Here is a 20,282-nt window from a genome sequence, read left to right as displayed (position 1 = left end):
CCATATCTGGGAGAGATTTTAGCAACATTTTGTTTTCATTATATCTCTTTTTACAGCTACCTCCCATTTCCCTTCCATTTTAAGCTAGTAACACAGTTTTCTTTTAAATTCATTTATTTAAATGTAAAAATAAGTCTATTTGGAGAAAAAAAATTTTAAATAGCATCTCTGGACTGCCAATATGGCTAAATTCATGAATGTTGTCCTCAAATGATGAAATCTGGGAAGCATCTGGCCAAGCTTTGTGGACAGGCCTGCCTAGTTTGAATCCCAAGAGCTACCCATTCCAAGCCACAAAACATTGGAATTCTTGGTTCACTTCCCTAACCTGAACTTGCCCTCTGTGAAATAGGGACACTAATAGCTCACTCACAGGGCTGCTGTGAGGACATGTGTTGAGTGAGGTCTGGCCAGGGAAGACCCCGTGCAGGGTGACTGTTACCATGGTGATGGATTTCTGCTTCATTCATTTCTTTTTCCAGACAGCATCATATAGAATGAGTTGTGGGATGGCAGTCTGCAGGCTTGGTTTATCCTTTATTCTGCCACTTATTACTTAAAAAACAACAAAAAACAACCCCAACTTATATAGTATAAGCTATATCTAGAAAAGTGCAGATATCATACAAGTACCATTTGATGAATCTTCTGATATCCCTATGTAACCAACACCCAGAACCTCTTCATGTCTCATTCTAGGATAACCACTAACCTGACTTCTAACAGCAGCAGTCAGTTTTGTCTGATTTTGTACATTATATATGTGATGGTTTGAATGTGTCCCCCAAATTTCATGTGCTGGAAACTTAATCCTTCAATTCATATGTTGATGGTATTTGGAGGAAGGGCCTTTGTATGATGGGACTGGTGACTAATAAGAAGAGAAAGAGAAATCTGAGCTGGCATGCTCTTGCCCTCTCACCATGTGATGACTTCGCCATGTTACGATGCAGCAAGAAGGCCCTCACCGGATGGTGGCACCATGCTTTTGGACCTCCCGGCCTCCAGAACTGTGAGCTAAATACATTTATTTTCTTTATAATCACCCAGTTTGATATTTTGTCATAGCAACAGAAAATGGACAAAGAAAGAAAATTAATGCAAGAAGTAGAGTTTTTGCTGTAACAGATTCCTGAAAATGTGGAAGTGGCTTTGGAACTGGGTGATGGGAAGAGGTTGGAAGAGTTTTGAGCAGGCTAGAAAAAGCCTGTATTGTCAAGAATGGAGCTTAGGCCAGGCATGGTGGCTCAAGCTTGCAATCCCAGCACTTTGGGAGGCCAAAGCAGGAGGATCACCTGAGGTCAGGAGTTTGAGACCAGCCTGGCTAACATGGTGAAACCCCGTTTCTACTAAAAATACAAAAAATTAGCTGGGTGTGGTAGTGCACACCTGTAATCCCAGCTATTCAGGAGGCTGAAGCAGGAGAATCACTTGAACCCAGGAGGCTGAGGTTGCAGTGGGCTGAGATCGCACCATTGCACTCCAGCTTGGGCAACAAGAGTGAAACTCCATCTCAAAAAAAAAAAAAAAAAAGAATGGAGCATTAAAGACAGTTCTTCAGTTCTGGTGAGGGCTTAAAAGAAGACCCCAGAACTAGGGAAAGTCTGGAACTTCTTAATGGTTACTTAAGTCAATGAGATCAGAATGCTGATAGAAATGTGACTGGTAAAGGCCATTCTGATGAGGTCTCAGATGGAACTGAAGAACCACGTGTTGGAAACTGGAGCAAAGGCCATCCTTTTTATAAAGAAGCAAAGATCTTAGCTGAACTTCATCTGTGCCAGAGTGACTTATGGAAGGCAGAAAATTGTGTAGGTCAGCCATGTTGTAGAGAATGAAAGAACATTTTCAGCTGAGAAAACAAACTGAGGATGTGACCAAGCCACCGATTGATAAGAAAATTAGTACACATAGAACAAAGCCAGAGGCTGTTCATCAGGACAAGGGAGAAAAACTCCAAAGGCATTTCAGAGATCTTCAAGGCTGCCCCTCCCATTGCTGGCCCAGAGTTCTAAGAGGGCAGAATGGTTTGGAATGACCAGTTGCTGCCCAGGGCTGCCTTGGTCTCTGCTCCCTACATTCTGGTGCAGCATTCCTCAGCCATCCCAGCTGTGGCTCAAGTGGCCCCAGGTGTGATGTGGAAGGTAAAAGTCATAAACCTTGGCAGCATCCACATGGCACTAATTTTGAAGGTGTGCAGAATGCAAAAGCTGAGGGGGCATTGCCTTCTTCTACCTATATTTCAAAGGATGCTGTGAACAGCCACCACAGAGAGCCCCCTAGCAGAGCAGTGTCTAGTGGAGCTGCAAGGGTGAGGCCACTGCCAATTCCCCAGAACGGTAGAGCTATCATAGTGCAGTGCCAGCTTGGGAGAACTGCAGGCATGAGACTCCAACCTGTGAGAACTGCAGCATGGGCAGAGCCCAGCAAAACCACAGGGGCAGGGCTCCCCAAAGCTTCGGGGGTCCAAATTTCATAGTGTGCCCAGGAGGTGGCACATAGAGTAAAAGATCATTCTGAAGGTTTAAGGTTTAATGTTGTTTTCTATGTTGGGTTTTGTACTTTCTTGGAACCAGTTACCCTTTTTTCCTTGCCTCTTTTTCCTTTTAGAATGGGAATGTCTGTCCTATGCCTGTTCCACTGTTGTATTTTGGAAGTAGATAACTTGTTTTGATTTTACAGGCTCACAGCCAGAGGGAATCTCCCATAATGAATTGTACCTTAAGTCTCACCCACATCTGATTTAGATGAGACCATAGACTTTGGACTTTTGAGTTGGTGCTGGAACAAGTTAAGACTTTGGGGATTATCTAAATGTGGTGTTTCATGCCTGTAATCCCAGTGATTTGGGAGGCCGAGATGGGAGGATTGCTTGAGCCCAGGAGTTCAAGACCAGCCTGGGCAACATAGTGAGACCTGTCTCTACAAAAAATAAAATTAAAAAAATTAGCCAGGCATTGTGGCATGTGCCTGTAGTTCTAGCTACTTAGGAAGCTGAGGTGAGAGGATCACTTGAGCCCAGGAGTTTGAGGCTGCAGTGAGCTATGGTCATGCCACTGCATTCCAGCCAGGGCAACAGAGTGAGATTCTGTCTCTACAAATAAAATTAAATAAATGTAACTGGATATGGTGGCACACATCTGTGGTCCTAGCTACTCAGGAGGCTGAGACAGGAGAATTACTTGAGCCCAGGAGTTTGAGGCTGCAGTGAGCTATGATCATGCCACTGCATTCCAACCTGGATGATAGAGTGAAATCCCATCTCTAAAAACAAAACTTTGGGGCTACTGAGATGAATTTTGCATGTGAGAAGGACATGCATTTTGGGGGCTGGGGCAGAATGCTATAGTTTGAATGCATCCCTCAAATTTCATGTGTTGGAAACTTAATCTCTAAATTCATGTGTTGATGAAATTGGAGGTGAGGTCTTTGGGAGGTAACTAGGATTAGATAAAGTTATCAGGGTAGGGCCCCTATCATGAGACTGGTGGCTTACAAGAGGAAGAGAGGGCCGGGCACAGTGGCTCACGCCTGTAATCTCAGCACTTTGGGAGGCCGAGACGGGCGGATCACGAGGTCAGGAGATCGAGACCATCCTGACTAACACGGTGAAACCCCGTCTCTACTAAAAATACAAAAATTAGCCGGGCGTGGTGGTGCGCGCCTGTAGTCCCAGCAGCTACTCGGAGGCTGAGGCAGAAGAATGGCGTGAACCCGGGAGGTGGAGCTTGCAGTGAGTGGAGATCGCGCCACCGCACTCCAGCCTGGGCAACAGAGTGAGACTCCGTCTCAAAAAAAAAAAAAAAAAAAAGAGGAAGAGAGACCTGAGCTGACATGCTCTTGCCCTCTTGCCATGTGATACCCTCTGCCATGTTATGGCACAAGAAGAAGGTCCTCAACAGATGCCAGCAGCATGCTCTTGGACTTCCCAGCCTCCAGAACCATGAGCTATATATACTTATTTTATAAATTACCCATTCTGTGGTATTCTGTTACAGCAACAGAAAATGAACTGAGATAATATACATGGACTCATACAGTAAGTCTGTGCTTTTGTATGCTCTTTTACTCAACATTGTAGTTGTGAGACTCATCCAGGTTGTTAAGCATTGCTGTGCCCTTTTTCCACTGGGATATAGTGTTGTGTCATGCTTGGGTCTTAATTTATAAAGGTGACTGAGTGACATTTTCTTCCAGTATTATTGGAAGGAAAGTTTTGTTGTTCACAGTTCCCCTGTAAACAAGAGGCAGAACACATCATGCAGGGCCACACAAAACTGTATCACCCAGGGACCAGGCAGCAGAAGGAGAGGGGGAACTGGGACTATGCCTTTATGAAAAAGAGTGGTGGGAGAGTAACTGGGTGAGGGCATCCACTAATGGCCAGGAAGTGAAAACACTTATGTTGGAGTTTGTAGCTGAGGGGTTTATGAGTTTCCCATGCCTGAGAAAGCTGACTTGCAAGAAAATGAGATAAACAACTTTGGCCATTAGTGTGGCCCTGTGATAAATGAATGCCAAATAGACAAATAGGGAATCTGAGAAAAGATAGTTGGAACAAGTGTGCCATTGTGTGAATACAGCAGAATTTATTTATCCATTATTGAGGAAGATTTGGGTAGTTTCCAGTTTGGAGCTATTAGGAATATTCTAGTATTGCTCCTATGAACATTCTAGCACTTTTATTTTTGGAACACACGAATGCACTTCCATTAATTATATGCCTGGAAGTGAAACTGTTGAATTATACAGTATTCACACAGTCAGCTTTAGTGGCTACTGCTAAACAATTTTCTCTAGTACTTTGTGCCAATCTAATCCCCGGTAGTATATACAGAAGCTCCTTTTACTCCACATTTTGCCAACACTTGGTGTTTTCCTGCTTTATGATTAGTCATTTAGGAACCAGACCTGTTGCTTAAATTTTGCTATCTCTAATAACTAACTAAATGGAGCACTTTTCATCTGATTTTGGACAGTTGAATATCTTTTCTTATGAAATGTCTATTCAAGTTAGTTTGCCCATTTTCTATGGTGGTGTTTGGTCTTTTTCTTATTGATTTGTAGGAATTCCTTACGTATCCTGAATATGAATCCCACTTTGTGGGTTACCTTTTCCTTCTTTCTTTCTTTTTGAAAAGGAGTCTCCCTCTGTCACCCAGGCTGGGATGCAGCGGCGCTAGCTCACTGCAACCTCTGCCTCCCAGGTTCAAGCAATTCTCATGCTTCAGCCTCCTGAGTAGCTTAGATTACAGGCACATGCCACCATGCCCAGCTAACTTTTGTATAGATAAAATAATTTTTGGTAGAGACAGGGTTTTGCCATGTTGGCCAGGCTGATCTTTGGCCTCAACTTTGGCCCACCTTGGCCTCCCAGAGTCCCAGGATTACAGGTGTGAGCCACCGCGCCCAGCCCACCTTTTACTTTCTTAATGGTGTCTTTTGAACAAGAGAGGTTCTTAATTTTAATATAGTCCAATTTATCATTGTTCCCTTTATGTTTAGTTCTTTTATGTCCTGTTTAAGAATTTTTGCAGCTGGCGTGGTGGCTCATGCCTGTAATTTCAGCACTTTAGGAGACTGAGGCGGGCAGATCACGAGGTCAAGAGATCAAGATCATCCTGGCCAACATGGTGAAACCCCATCCCTACTAAATATACAAAAAATTAGCTGGGCATGGTGGCTGACTCATGCCTGTAGTCTCAGCTACTTGGGAGGCTGAGGCAGGAGAATAGCTTGAACCTGGGAGGCAGAGGTTGCAGTGAGCTGAGATCGCACCACTGCACTCCAGCCTGGTGACAGAGCAAGACTCCAACTCAAGAAAAAAAAAAAAAAGAAATTTTGCAAGGTCATGCAGATGTCCCCCTGAATTTTTTCTAAAAGTCACTTAATATTAGATCAATGAATTGAGTAATTGACTCCATTTTTCAGTCATTCAATAAACATTTCCCTGAGGTTTTGATAACCTGAACTGTGTTTGGTGCTGGGGAGGAAGCAAACTATTGAAGATATACAAAGATGGCAAAGATGAGGGCCTGGAGCTTGCCATGCGGATGGGGGGATGGCTGCCTGAATGGTTGGGCAGGTAGTTGTTGATATCTGCACTCACTACTTGAGCAGCAGCGTGGCAACTCTTTTTATCTTTTTAATTTATTTTTCTAGTCTGAGGGTAGTTCTTTTCAATTCTCTCCACTCTCCCATGATCTTATGAAGTAGGAACTGTCATTATTTCCCCCACTTTATAAGGAACAATCAGTAAAGACAGGTAAGATAACCAAATGACATACAAGGTGGGGTCCACCCCACCCCACAAGGCTGCAGGCTTGGGGCTTTGCTTTGTCTTAAAAATGATAATATGAGCTGCCCACCTATTGAGACAAGAAATAGGAAAGGCTTAAAAAACTGGCTTGTTGTGTACAACTATCCGTGGGGCTGCAGTGAAGGCAGTTCCCAGGTGCAGGCTGAACCCTGGCACAATCACATTTAGCATCCAAGGGCCCCCGTAATATCTTAATCTTTGAATTGAACCCCTGGGGTTGCCTTGAAGGAGAGAGGTCCTGGAAGTATGTTCAAGGGGTAAGGATGGGCAGGGGAGATGGGTCTGAAAGCCAAGCTCTACCCCACCCACCTTGCCCCAAGAGAAATAGAACCTTTATCTTTAATTGTCTGATGAGAAAACTGGGGGCTGGCCAGACGTGGTGGCTCATGCCTGTAATCCCAGCACTTTGGGAGGCTGAGGCGGGCAGATCACTTGAGGTCAGGAGTTCGAGACCAGCCTGGTCAACATGGTGAAATCCCATCTCTATTAATAATACAAAAATTAGCCAGGTATGATGGCATGTGCCTGTAGTCCCAGCTACTTGAGGCACAAGAATCGCTTGAACCTGGGGGGCAGAGGTTGCAGTGAGCCGAGATCGTGCCACTGCACTCCAGTCTGGATGACAGAGTGAGACTCTGTCTCACAAAACAACAACAAAAAAAAAAAAAAAAAGAGAGAGAGAGAGAGAAAACTGGAGGCTCTGAGAGGTTAAGGGACTTGCCCAGGGTCTTGCAGTTAGTAAGTGACAGAGCTGGCACTTGAGCTTGGGTTTTCTGACTCCTGGTCTGGTTCATTATCCACAAGGTGCTGAGAACTAAAATAAGCCACAGACAATCTTGGAATCTCCTTCCCCTCCCTCCCTCCCACATGTCTGCATGGCTTTTGGGGAAAATGACAGGGGAATGTACCAGCCAGGACGAGGACCCTTGTTTTCCTCATGGCCCTTCCCGGCAATGGCACCACTGACACCAACAGTCCTTTTTGTCCCTGATGACCTCTGCTGCCTGATGCCCAAGTGACCACCTCTGCTTTGTCATTTCTAGGATCGGCTTCCAGGTCCTCCTCAGCACTGGGGCATTCAGCTTGGCCATGGCGATGAGTATCACATCTGGTCTCCTGACAGGTCAGTGTGAGGCCACCTTTCTTCCACCATTGCCCAGGACACAGCACCTATATCCAGAGCACACCCTGCCACGTGGCTGGATGTATATGTGCCCCATCTCCTTCCCTGAGGATCACATAATTTCAGAATTGGAAAGGTCCTTAGAGGTCACCTGCTGCTCATGTGGACTGTGAGGCCAGGGAAGGGAAGGGACATCCCTGAGGTTATAAGGAGAGTGAGTGGCAACATTGCAGACTTTTGAACCCAGGGCTGATGATCACACTCAGTTTTGCACAGAAGCCTGAGAAAATCCGTACACACAAAAGCCTACCTTTTATTTCTGAGGACACCCATAATACTATTTTATTCAACAGATATTTATTCAATATCTACTATGAGCCAGGCACTGGGGACACAGCCGTGAGCAAAACAAATTCTCTGACTTCTTAGAATTGACCTTCTAGCGGGGAAAGTATTAACAATAAATAGACAAATAAGTGTCTACTATGTCAGATGGTAATAAGTGGCTGTGAAGACAGAGCAAACTAGAGAGACACAGAGTCAATGTGGGATGGGGTGTTCTTTTAGAGGGGTGGTCAGGGAGGGCTTATCTGAGTAGTTGGCTTTTAAGCAAAGGCCCCAGTGAAGAGGAGGGAGATATGCCATGCATTTAGTTATGGGAAGAACCTTCCATGAAAATAGGATAGCAAGTGCAAAGGCCCTGAGGCAGGACCATGCTTTGTGTGTTGAGGGAACAGTAAGGAGACCAGTGTGGTTGGTGTGAATGGAGTGAGAAGGAGTGGCAGGGGTTGAGGGCAGAATGGTAGTGAGGAGCAGGCCCTTATAAAAGATGGGAAGCCATTGGAGATCTTTCAACAAAGGAGTAAAGTATGTTTCTGCTCTTGCAATACAATAGAACAGCAAAAAATCTTGGGGAGTTGCTAATTAGCCAGTTTTACTTATATGCCAGGTGAAAATATGTGGCTATGTGCAGTGGCTCACACCTGTAATCCCAGCACTTTGGGAGACCGAACTGGGAAGATCACCTGAGATCAGGAGTTCAAGACCAGCCTGGCCAACATGGTGAAACCCCGTCTCTACTAAAAATACAAAAATTAGCCAGGCGTGGTGGCGGGCGCCTATAATCCCAGCTGCTTGGGAGGCTGAGGCAGGAGAATTGCTTGAACCCGGGAGGCAGAGATTGCAGTGAGCCGAGACTCTGTCTAAAAAAAAAAAAAAAAAAAAAAGCCGGGGCGCGGTGGCTCAAGCCTGTAATCCCAGCACTTTGGGAGGCCGAGACGGGCGGATCACGAGGTCAGGAGATCGAGACCATCCTGGCCAACACGGTGAAACCCCGTCTCTACTAAAAAAATAAAAAAACTAGTCGGGCGAGGTGGCAGGCGCCTGTAGTCCCAGCTACTTGGGAGGCTGAGGCAGGAGAATGGCGTAAACCTGGGAGGTGGAGCTTGCAGTGAGCTGAGATCCGGCCACTGCACTCCAGCCTGGGCGACAGAGTGAGACTCCGTCTCAAAAAAAAAAAAAAAAAGGAAAAAAGAAAAAAAGAAAAAACACATTCAGGCCGGGAGCAGTGGCTCACGCCTGTAATCCCAGCACTTTGGAAGGCTGAGGCGGGCAGATCACCTGAGGTCAGGAGTTGGAGACCAGCCTGACCAACATGGCAAAACCCTGTCTCTACCAGAAATACAAAAATTAGCCAGGCATGGTGGCGTGTGCCTGTAGTCCCAGCTACTTGGGAGGCTGAAGTAGGGAAATGGCTTGATCCCAAGAGGTGGAGGTTACAATGAGCTGAGGTTGCACCACTGCCGTCCAGCCTAGGCGAGAGTGAGACTGTCTCAAAAAAAGAAAAGAAAGAAAATATACATTCCATCCAGAACTGTTCACCTTTATTCTATAAGCAAACGTCTTTTATTGGTTAGACACCCATATACGTGTCCCTAAGCAGGAGGCGGATGCCAAATAAGAGATAAATGGCGTTAGACACTATGAGTTGTGTGACGTCGGGTATGTCACCACTCCCTCTGAGCCTTGGTTAGCTTCTCTGTAAAATGAAAGGATTGTAATAACTAAGCTGGCTTCCTTCCAGCTTTAACAAACTATATGGAGGTACTTTTTGGAGTTACCTGGGTAATCTTTGAGCGTGAGATTGGCTAGAATTCCTTTAATATACCAGTGTTGGGTCTTCGCTTTCGGCAGAGTCTGTGTGAAGAAGCAGAGGCGGAGTAGAGTTAATTCCGTAAGTTAACGTTCAGTTCGTGGCAGCTGGCAATCCAACCCTGGGAAAGGCTGCCAGATTTAGCAAAACTGCAAGGTGTCTGTTTTTAAATTCAAAATGAATTGGGTATCCTGCATTTTATTTGGCAACTCTATCCCGGGAATCACACTGTTCACTGTTATCACTGGTATGTTCAAAGTGGTGCTGACTTGTACTCTGTCTTGCAAAGTACCTGGAGGTCTTTTTTTTTTTTTTTTGGAGACGGAGTCTCCGCTCTGTCGCCCGGGCTGGAGTGCAGTGGCGCGATCTCAGCTCACTGCAAGCTCCGCCTCCCAGGTTCACGCCATTCTCCTGCCTCAGCCTCCCGAGTAGCTGGGACTACAGGCGCCCGCCACCTCGCCCGGCTAGTTTTTTGTATTTTTAGTAGAGACGGGATTTCACCGTGTTAGCCAGGATGGTCTCGATCTTCTGACCTCGTGATCAGCCTGTCTCGGCCTCCCAAAGTGTTGGGATTACAGGCATGAGCCACCGTGCCTGGCCCTAGGGGTCTTATGCTTCACTGGAGTCAAAAAAGATGAACAGAGGAAAAGACAATCATATTGCTCCTTTAAGAGTTAAGACCAACAGGCTTTCCTCTTTATATGTCGTTTTTGACATTAGTGAACTGGTGATTAAAAACAACTTGGGTGGCTCATACTTGTAATCCCAGCACTTTGGGAAGCTGAAGCAGGAGAATAGCTTGAGGCCAGGAGTTCAAGACCAGCCAGGGCAACATAGTGAGACCCCCATCTTTACAAAAGATACAAAAATTAGCCAGATGTGGTGGTACACCTGTAGTCCCAGCTACTCTGGAGGCTGAGATGGGAGGATCAGTTGAGCCTGGAGGCAGAAGTTGCAGTGAGCTGAGATCGTGCCATTGCATACCAGCCTGGACAACAGAGCGAGACCCTATCTCAGAAAAGGAAACAAAACAACTTGGACAATGGAAGGGGGAAAAATTCCCTCAAGCAGCCAAAATTGCACCAAATGGACTCCCAGAAGCCAAGCATTTAACTTGTTAATTGACCTATTTGGAGCCTGTCTATACTTATTTAAGAAACAATCCTATCAAGCATAGTTACTGGATTTCTCAGCTCAGGTAGATTAGAAATAGCAGATTAGAGGTGGGCTAGGTTTCTAGAGGTAAAGTACACCAGCAGAAGTTAGAAGTGAAAGCAAAGAGCCTAACAGAAGATAAATTCTTTTTTTGTTTGTTTGTTTGAGACAGAGTTTTGCTTTTGTTGCCCAGGCTGGAGTGCCTGGCGCTATCTCGGCTCACCGTGTAACCTCCGCCTCCCAGGTTCAAGCGATTCTCCTGCCTCAGTCTCCTGAGTAGCTGGGATTACAGGCATGCACCACTACGCCCGGCTAATTTTGTATTTTTAGTAGAGACAGGGTTTCTCCATGTTGGTCACACTGGTCTTGAACTCCCGACCTCAGGTGATCTGCCCGCCTTGGTCTCCCAAAGTGCTGGGATTACAGGTGTGAGCCACTGCGCCCGGCCGAGAAATTCTTAAAACTGGACACAAGAACACAAAACGCTTGGGCTGCTCAGAGATTAGACCAACAACCCTCCATGGCTACACACCTTTTCCACATTATATGGCACGTTATAAGTGGGTATTCCTAGTGATGGTTCTGATTTTTTTTTTTTAGAAAAAGTCTAAATGTGTTTAGTGTTGTCTCAGAAGACAAAATATATTTTAGACAGATATTCCTGAGTGATGAGTAAGCCTCAGCTATCTGGAAAATTCATGCAGGCGCCAGAGATCATTACTGAGTAATTCAAGCTAACTGCATCATATGCTGGTTGTACCCTGCATGCCAATATCACCTAAGGGAAGCACCACGAAAGGGAAATTCTAATCTCACTAAGCACTCGCCCATTCATGTTAACCATGCTGGAACTGATCATCCCTAATAATACACAGATAAATCTATCAGGAGCGTTTCCTTGCTTCCTGTGAAAGGAAGCACTCGTTCCATGTGTCCCATGAAATTCAGCCAACTTCCAGAAGCTGGAGGAATATATATGGCCAAGCTATCTGGCCAGAGAGTAGACAGAAAATGGAGGCTGGGCACAGTGGCTCACACCTGTAATCGCACCCTTTGGAAGGCAAAGGCGGGCAGATCACTTGAGCTCAGGTGTTCAAGACCAGCCTGGGCAACACGGCGAAACCCTGTCTCCGCAAAAAATACAAAAAAAAAAAAAAAAAAAATGAGCTGGTTATGGTAGCACACACTTGTGGTCCCAACTACTTGGGAGGCTGAGGTGGGAGGATTGCTTGAGCCCGGGAGTTTGAGGCTGCAATGAACTGTGATTGTGCCACTGCACACCAGCCTGGATAACAGAATGAGACCCTGTCCTAAAAACAAAAAATAAAAGATACTTAAAAAGATGGGGAAAAGGAAGGGCAGGCACCAAAGCACGTTATAAACTACTTTCCTAACTACACAAGTGGAATCTTAAACTGAGGTTCCCGGGAGTTGACTGGAGCCAGAGAAGACAGACCTATAGGAGCACCCAATTGGAGTCATCCTCTGTAGTAGCCTGTATGTCTGACATGGATCAGCTTTCAGGGGGCCCTTCTACTCCTTCTGGGGAAGGGCATCAGATGTGTGGTTCTCATGTACTGCTCAGTGCACTGCCATTCCCAGTTCTTTAAAAAAAAAAAAAATGTCTACAGAATCGGCCAGATGCTATGGGTCATGCCTGTAATACTAGCACTTTGGGAGGCCAAGGTAGGTGGATCACCTGAGGTCAGGAGTTCCAGACTAGCCTGGCCAACATGGTGAAACCCTGTCTCTACTAAATTTAAAAAAAAAAAAAAAAAAGTTAGCTGGATGTGGTGGCAGGCACCTATAATCCCAGCTACTTGGGAGGCTGAGGCAGGAGAATCGCTTGAAACTGGGAGGCAGAGGTTGCAGTGAGCTGAGATTACGCCATTGTACTCCAGCCTGGGCGATAGAGCGAGACTCTGTCTCAAAATAAATAAAATAAAATAAAAATAAAATAAAATAAAATGTCTACAGAATTAAGCTGGTCCAGGAATGACAGGGCTTCCATTTATTTGTCTTTCAATTGTGGGAGAAAAAGGATTTCTATTGAGATACTGTCATTTTGACACACAATATTTTGATTAATCTTGAGATTAAAAATCCTGTGCTCCAAAAGTTTTAACATTTAATTATGCATTTAAACAGGTTTGCTTCTAAATCTCAAAATATGGAAAGGACCTCATGTGGCTAAATATTTTGATGACCAAGCCTTCTGGAAGGTAAGATTTTTCACCTATTAATGTGATAGATTTTGAGTGCGTGAACTTAAAAACATACCTGGGTATATATATTGACTTGCTGTTTTTGAGTAAAATGGAAACAAAAATGAAGTAAGGAACAGCAGGAGGAACTGGAGGAGGAACAAATCCATGATATGCGTGTGTTGGGGAGGATGGCGGGGAGGTGGCAAAGGTCACCATTTCCCTGATGCCTCAAATTCATTCACAGTCAGGGATGAGACAGCTACCACTGGCTGCACTTCCCCTTCCCATCTGCAGTCCTCAACGTAGCCAAATAGTTTGACATTCAGGTGGCAGAACCCCGCAAGGCAAGAGCAGGAAGAAACCTCAAGCCTTGGAGTCCAACCCCTTTTTTGACAGATGCTAAGAGTAGAGATATGACTTACCAAGATCTTACAGCTGGCCGGGCGCAGTGGCTCACGCCTGTAATCCCAGCACTTTGGGAGGCCGAGGTGGGGCGATCACCTGAGGCCAGGAGTTTGAGACCAGCCTGGCCAACATGTTGAAACCCCATCTCTACTAAAAATACAAAAGTTAGCGGGGCGTGGTGGCACATGCCTGTAATTCCAGTTACTCGGGAGGCTGAGGCAGGAGAATCGCTTGAAATCAGGAGGCGGAGGCTGCAGTGAGCCAAGATTGCGCCACTGCACTCCAGCCTGGGTGACACGAGTTGACACTCTGTCTCAAAAAAAAAAAAAAAAAAAAAATCTTACAGTGTGTGAGTATCCAGGCTGAGTCCTGAACACAGCTCTTGATAAATGATAACAGGCAGGCACAAAAAAATTTGTTGTACAGGAGTCTGAGATCACTTAGCAAAGGGACATAGAACTCAAACAACTCAGCAGCTGCTGAGGGTCCTGTGTTACATTGTAGTGTTTGTTGTTGAGACTGTGCTAGAAAGAAAGTAAAGAAGGTTGGGGCTCACTCCCTGCCCCCCTCCCACTCTTCTCCCTTTGACCTACACTCATAGTTCACGCAGCACTCTGATGTGTCCCCTTAGGCCATCCTCTAGTCAATGCTGTGGGTAGGCTAGACCAGCAGGGACCTGTATTGTCACAGCAAGTCCAGGCCAACAGAGGTCAGACTGCCGCCCGGTGTTGTACCTTTGTGAGTGGCACAGCCAAGCCAGAACCCAGGCCTTCTGAGTCCCAGGCCAATGTTTGCCCCACCCAGCATCCAAGATGTCGCTCACTAAAGGGACAGAGAAGCAGCCTTATTATGGGCCTGGACACCTGTGCCTGAGGGCTCAAGCAGAGAGAACCTGAGGAGAGACCCTGCCCCTTCTTTTCCTTCTCCTTCCTCTCCTTTCTCTTCTTCTTCCGCTTCAAATAGCTTTTTGAGGTATAACTGGCAATCAATTGTACATATTTAGGCCGGGTGTGGTGGCTTATGCCTGTAATCCCAGCACTTTGGGAGGCCAAAGCGGGTGGATCACTTGCGATCAGGAGTTTGAGACCAGCCTGGGCAACATGGTGAGACTCTGTCTCCACTAAAAATATAAAAATCAGCCAGACGTGATGGCAGGCGTCTGTAATCCCGGCTACTCGGGAGGCTGAGGCAGGAGAATCACTTGAACCTGGGAAGCGAAGTTTGCAGTGAGCCCAAATCATGCCACTGCACTCCTGCCTGGGTGACAGAGCAAGACTTTGTCTCAAAAACAAAACAACTGCACATATTTAAAGTATATAATTTGATACATTTTAACGTATTTATACACCCAAGAGACCAACACCACCATCAAAACAAGGAGCACACTCATCACTTCCACACACTTCCTCCTGCTCCTTTGAAATTCCTCCCTCCCTATCCACCTGGTTCCACCCACAGGCAACCACTGAACTACTTTCTGTCACTGTAGATGGTTTGCATTTTCTGTAATTTTTTTGTTTGAGACAGGGTCTCACTCTGTCACCCAGACTGTAGTGCAGTGATGCCATCGTGGCTCACTGTAGCCTCAACCTCCCCAGGTTCAGGTGATCCGCCCCTCTCACCTCCTGAGTAGCTAGGACCACAGGTGTATGCCACCATGCCAGGCTAATTTTTGTATTTTTTTTTTTTTTTTTTTTTTGTAGAGATGGGGTTTCACCGTATTACCTAGGCTGGTCTCGAACTCCTGGGTTCAAGCAATCCTCCTGCCTTGGCTTCTCAAAGTGCTGGGATTATAGGTGTGAGCCACTGTGCCCAGCCCTCTGTAATGTTATACAAAGGGAATCATGCAGCACATCCTCCCCTTTGTCTGGCTTCTTTTGCTCAGCGTGATTACTCTAAGACTCATCCGTGTTGTTGCGTGTAACTGACTTTATCAGCTTCTCTCTGCAGCTGTCAGCTCCTAGCTTCTCCCAACAGCCAATCTCTCTTTGTCCCCTGCAAGGGTTCTTGCCTATTTAGCAGAATCAGGGTACTGTATTGAAAGAACTCAGAAAATTGGTTTAATCTATTCATTCATTCCTCAAGTATATATTGAATAACTATTCTATACCAAGTACTACGCTAATCAACCAAGGATACCACAAACAGGATAGATCTCCAGCTCAGTCACTTGAGTTGCAATAAGTATTTGCTGGATAGGTCAGGTTCAGTGGCCCACACGTGTAATCCCGGCACTTTGGGGATTACTGAGACAGAAGGATCTCTTGACCCCAGGAGGCCAAGGCTGCAGAGAACCATGATCCTGCCACTGCACTCCAGCCTGGGTGACACAGTAAGACCCTGTCTCTGAAAAAAAATTTGCTGGATAAATTAAGGAAATCCGAGGAACCCTATCTAACACTAGCCACTGCAGCAACAGGTAAACTAGAAAGAGTGTGCATTTGGAATGAGGAAACCCGATGTTAGCCATCATTCTGTAATGTCATGTATTATGTAATGTAGTGTAAATGTATTGTATTATATTATGTAATGTATGTATTATGTAGTCAAGTTCCTCGACCTCTTTCACTGGTAAAATAAGAGTAGTAATCTTTGCAGTATCTAAAAAAGTGGGTTATTTTAAAGATCAAGTGAGGTAATAATGTCTGTAACAACATTCTGTAAAATGCAAACCACCACATGAATGTGAAAGTTTATTACTAGGGATTTAGCCAACCACGAAGGAATGTGTGAGCATAAGAGCTATCATATTGCAAGCCTACAGTTCCTGATTTTGTGCTAGGTGCTTTTCCACATTACCTGCTTTTATCCTCACAACAACCCTGCATAAAAGTAAGTATCTCGCCCAGGTGAGGTGGCTCATGCCTATAATCCCAGCACTTTGGGAGCCTGAAGTGGGCAAATCACTTGAGGTCAGGAGTTTGCAACTAGCCTGGCCAATGTGGTGAAACCCTGTCTCTACTAAAAATACAAAACAAAAAAAAGCCAGGCATGGTCGCGGATGCTTGTAATCCCAGCTACTTAGGAAGCTGAGGCAGGAGAATTGCTTGAGCCTGGGATGTGGAGATTGCAGTGAGCCGAGATTGTGCCACTGCACTCCAGCCTGGGTGACAGAGCAAGGCTCCATCTCAAAAAAAAAAAAAAAAAAAAAAAGTAAGTATCTCAGTCTTGAAGATGATGAAACGGAGGCCTAGAGAGATTAAGTAACTTGCCCAAAATGACAGAACTAATGCATAGAAAAGAAGAAACTTGATGTCTTTTGGCTCCAAAGACACCCCACATATGTGTTGAGTACAATTACTAGAGAAAAGTTATTCCACCCCCACCCCACCCCCAGAAATCTTCTGACTTGTTTTCTCGCAGTTGAGTAGGACCATTTATTCGGCAGTGTACCATTCTCAGCTTGCAGTTGAAAGCCAAATATCCATTAAAGAGGCAAGGATGCAAACTTGCAAAGCTGATAAATCCAGGGGTGATTTTTAAAAAAAATTTTATTTCTTTGCAAACCATCCAACAAGACATTTTAAATACTCTTACTGAATTTCATGGAACTGACTGCCAGGGTTGGAAGAACATTAAAGCCAGCTCAGCCACTGCTTCACTGGTTGGCCAGACCACACCTGGCACTTCTAGGAGGGCGCACTCACCACTCCCCAAGGGCAACCATCTCATCCTCCGATGGTTTATTAAAATGCACTCATTCATTTGCTAATTCATTCCACTACATGTATTACCCAATTTGTGACACGGTGTGAAGTACCAGAGAGACAATTCTAATATAGTTATGGGTCTCCAGGAGCCAGATATGCTAATCTCCTATCCTCCTGCAGTGGTCCTCACCAGATACTTATTTACAAAAATTCAGTTTGTTTATTATTTTATTACTTTTTTTTTTTTTTTTTTTTGAGACAAGAGTCTTGCTTTGTAGCTCAGGCTAGAATGTAATGGTGTGATCTCGGCTCACTGCAACCTCTGCCTCCCAGGTTCAAGCGATTCTCCTGCTTCAGCCTCCTGAGTAGCTGGGACTACAGGTGCCTGCCACCACGGCTAATTTTTGGAGTTTTAGTAGAGATGGGGTTTCACCACGTTGGCCAGGCTGAAGTGATCCGCCGGCCTCAGCCTCCCAAAGTGCTGGAATTACAGGCGACCGGCCGGAATTAGTTTTAAGAAGTGCATGTCAGTGAGCCCTTGTGCTTTGCTAAGCATGAAATAAAATCCATGGTTTATTAAACTGAAATAAAGAAGGGAAAGGTTTATTCTTTTAATGAAAGCAGAAGACACATGAAAGATTGTGTCATAAACTGAAGTTCTGGCCGGGCATGGTGGCTCACGCCTGTAATCCCAGCATTTTGGGAGGCTGAGGTGGGCAGATCACCTGAGGTCAGGAGTTTGAGACCAGCCTGGCCAATATGGTGAAACCACGTCTCTACCAAAAATATAAAAAATTAGCCAGGTGTGGTGGTGCGCGACTATAACCCCAGCTACTCAGGAGGCTGAGGCAGAAAAATCACTTGAACCCGGGAGGCAGAGGTTGCAGTGAGCTGAGATCGTGCCACTGCACTCCAGCGTGGGCGACAGAGCGAGACTCTGTTTCAAAAAAAAAAAAAAAAAAAAAAAAAAATACAAATAAATAAATATAAATAATGTAAAATGAAACAAGCAATCCTGGCAGTAGCTGCTGGAATGCGAGGCGGGAGAGGTCATAGGGAGGTCAGCGAGAACGGAGCATGGAGTTGCGTTGGATTTGGCTGAGCAGCAGGAAGTGCAAGGCATTCCAAGCAAGGGGCAGGGAACAGAAGCAGCATGAGCAACCTGGCTAGGCATTGTGTGAAAAGGCTGAAAGGTGGCTAGAGCCACTTCAGTTTCATCCTTGAGGCAAATGGGAAACTCCCAAAGGTTTGAATGGGGAAGGGATTCCTACAATGAAAGTTTGAGAGTGAAGTAGCGTGATTGGATTGAGTGTAGGGCGGATTCTGAAGTAACTGCAATGTGCTGAAGATTATCCATTGACTTCTGAGTATTTGCAGTTTATTTTTAAAAATGATTTTATTGCCAAGAAATATAAACACTACTGTTTTGGTACAAAAACATAACAAAGTGTGTTAAGAGTCCCTCTTGCTGTTTTATGCAAAGTTTTAAAAACCTCTTGTTACAGTGGTATCACCCGTACTTCTGATTTCAAATAAATGTTCTAGAGACACAGTAAGGGTCCAACAAATGGTTGTTCAACAACACAAGGAAAGCCAGCTTTTAAAGTAAAGTAGGAAAACAGGCCAGGTGCAGAGGCTCACATCTGTAATCCCAATACTTTGGGAGGCTGAGGTGGGCAGATCACTTGAGGTCAGGAGTTCAAGAACAGCTTGGCCAACATGGTGAAACCCTGTCTCTACTAAAAATGCAAAAATTAGCCAGGTGTGGTGGCGCACACCAGTAGTCCCAGATATTCAGGAGGCTGAGGCAGGAAAATGGCTTGAAATGGGGAGGCAGAAGTTGCAGAGCCAAGATCGTGCCACTGCACTCCAGCCTGGGGGACAGAGGGAGACGCCATCTCAAAACAAAACAAAGCAAAGCAAAATCATACAAAAACATTAGCTGGGTGTGGTGGTGCACACCTGTAATCCCAGCTACTTGGGAAGCTGAGGCAGAATTACTTGAACCCCTGGGGGGAAGTTGCAGTGAGCTGAGATCGTGTCACTGCACTCCAGCCTGGGCGACAGAGGGAGACTCTGTCTCAAAAAATATATATATTTTAAAAAAAGAAGAAAAAGTAAAGTAGGAAAACACATCAGCAGCCTGCCAACAGACTCCCCTAGCCTTGCTGAGGGCCAGCGTTCTGGGAGGCAGATCTGAATTCTAGTCCTAGTTCACCCACTGGCAGGCTGGTGCCCTTGGACAGGTCACTTATCTGGGGCTCAGTTTCTTCCTCTATAAAATGAGATCAAATCCCATGTTCTACGAGTTTGTGCTCTGGAGTCAGACAGATCTGGGTTCTACCACTGCCAGCTCTGTGATCTTGTAGCTTCAGTCTCGTCATCTCTGACACGGAGATAACAGTAACTCTCTCACTGTGTTGTTAGGGTTTAAAGGAGATAATGTATGTGAAATGTTAGCAAACAAGTGTTAGCTACCCGGATTTCCGGTTTCAGAGTTCCGTGGTCCAAGTTTACGCCACATGCAGCGATGTTGTATGTTGGGCTGTGGTGTGGCAGCACTTCAGCATTCACTGCATGCACAACTTGCAGAAGAGAAGGCCAAAGGAGACCTAAGAAGGCTCTTCAAACACTTGAAAGACTGGCATGTAGGTCGAGCACGGTGGCTCAGGCCTGTGATCCCAGCAGTTTGGGAGGCCGAGACGGGTGGATCACCTCAGTTCAGGAGTTTGATACCAGCCTGACCAACATGGTGAAACCCCGTCTCTACTAAAAAATAAATACAAAAATTAGCTGGGCATGGTGGCGGGTGCCTGTAATCCCAGCTACTCGGGGCGCTGAGGCAGGAGAATTGCTTGAACCCGGGAAGCGGAGGCTGCAGTGAGCTAAGATTGTACTGCTGCACTCCAGCCTGAGAGACAAGAGTGGAACTCCATCTCAAACAAACAAACAAAACAAACAAACAAAAACTGGCAAGCAGAAGAAAAAGATTTTTTCTCTACACGTCTCCAGAGAATTTAACTAGGCCCAGGGGAGGTGCAGTTTAAATTTCTAACAATCTCAACTGTCTGCCAAATGGAATGAGCTACTTCATACGGCAATAGTGAGTCCCGTCTTTGGAGGCATTCAAACAAAAGCCAGATGGCCATTTATCAACAATCCATGTAAAACACTAGATGAACTAAAGCCTACCTATCTAAGGTCTCTTCCAATTCAGATTTTAGTAAAGAATTTCTAAGGTCTTTGTGATGAGACATTTAGGCTAAGTTTC

The 20,282-nt window shown here is 45.4% G+C and overlaps 1 protein-coding gene across 5 annotated transcripts in view; it reads left to right on the top strand.

Moving 5' to 3' along the window:
• RHCE (Rh blood group CcEe antigens) overlaps positions 1-20,282 on the top strand; it is a 58,354-nt gene that overhangs the window by 36,101 nt on the left and 1,971 nt on the right. For 3 of the 5 annotated variants that reach the window (XM_010355715.2, XM_030942599.1, XM_010355710.1), the window contains 2 exons: positions 7,363-7,442; positions 12,898-12,971. In XM_010355715.2, the coding sequence (XP_010354017.1) occupies positions 7,363-7,442; positions 12,898-12,971 (154 nt within the window). The remainder of the gene's footprint in view (positions 1-7,362; positions 7,443-12,897; positions 12,972-20,282) is intronic. The other 2 variants (XM_010355711.2, XM_030942600.1) reach the window with 2 other exon arrangements.

The sequence above is a fragment of the Rhinopithecus roxellana genome, chromosome 12 (assembly GCF_007565055.1).
Source record: "Rhinopithecus roxellana isolate Shanxi Qingling chromosome 12, ASM756505v1, whole genome shotgun sequence".
In the NCBI taxonomy this organism is placed as follows: domain Eukaryota; kingdom Metazoa; phylum Chordata; class Mammalia; order Primates; family Cercopithecidae; genus Rhinopithecus; species Rhinopithecus roxellana.
The sequence above is the reverse complement of the archived record's forward strand: the minus strand, read 5'-3'. Positions and strand labels throughout refer to the sequence as shown.